The 874-nt window shown below is 36.8% G+C and overlaps 1 protein-coding gene across 1 annotated transcript in view; it reads left to right on the plus strand.

Moving 5' to 3' along the window:
* ntrk1 (neurotrophic tyrosine kinase, receptor, type 1) overlaps nt 1-874 on the plus strand; it is an 87,491-nt gene that overhangs the window by 46,959 nt on the left and 39,658 nt on the right. Inside the window, exon 11 of the mRNA XM_015401296.1 lies at nt 560-662. Within this exon, the coding sequence (XP_015256782.1) occupies nt 560-662 (103 nt within the window). The remainder of the gene's footprint in view (nt 1-559; nt 663-874) is intronic.

Genomic DNA, 874 nt, shown 5'->3' on the forward strand with positions numbered 1-874 from the left:
TTGCTCAGGAATGGAAGCAAATCATCAAACCAACAGCGTTGTCTCATTACCTAAAAGTTTAACCCAAGATTATTTACAGAATTACACATAGGCTGCCATGACTTATAGATTAATACAGATTAAACACAGGAAGACTAACATCACCAGAGCTATTTTATATCATATTGTGTTTGACTAATCTTAATTTAGACAATGCTGCACTGGGTCAATAAAAAGATCGTCCTCTATACCTTTAAGTTATACAGAGAAAAAAAATGGCTGCCTGATATTTAATAATAATGATTCTATGAACTGTGCACTAACTTCTAGGTGGCTAAATAAACACATCATTTTGTTTCAGAAATCAGCTGCATATACTCATAGGTGAGGAAAATAAGCTAGTTTCTGTTTTTTAGCTTTCATTTAAAATTCCAGAATTATAAACAGATCTTGGCTCTATTCGGCCATTTTAAAGGTATTTCTATTTTTTGAGCTGAAACAACATCCTGCATGAGGTGATTAGCACATGTCTAATTGGAGAAGCAATAACCGTCTCAAATCTTCCTGTGATGTTTGACAGGTGTCTGTGGCTGTGGGCCTTGCAGTGTTTGCCTGCAGCTTTCTGCTCATCATGGTTCTGGTCATAAACAAGTGTGGTCAGCAGTCCAAGTTTGGAATTCACCGTAAGTAGACACACAGGGGATGTTGTTGCTGCATGAAAGTACAGCTAATGCATTAATGACATTTACACAGAACCAGCTCACCTGGCTTTTTGGAAACATTTGGTAAAAACATTCGATGGTTTATCTGAGTCCGTCGTCTAGGGCGGGGTTTCGATTCAAATGTCAAGAATCGAGTAAATTTTTATTCACAAGATTTGGAATTTTTCCTTTTG

Source organism: Cyprinodon variegatus, unplaced genomic scaffold (assembly GCF_000732505.1).
Source record: "Cyprinodon variegatus isolate N-32 unplaced genomic scaffold, C_variegatus-1.0 Scaffold0, whole genome shotgun sequence".
NCBI lineage: Eukaryota > Metazoa > Chordata > Actinopteri > Cyprinodontiformes > Cyprinodontidae > Cyprinodon > Cyprinodon variegatus.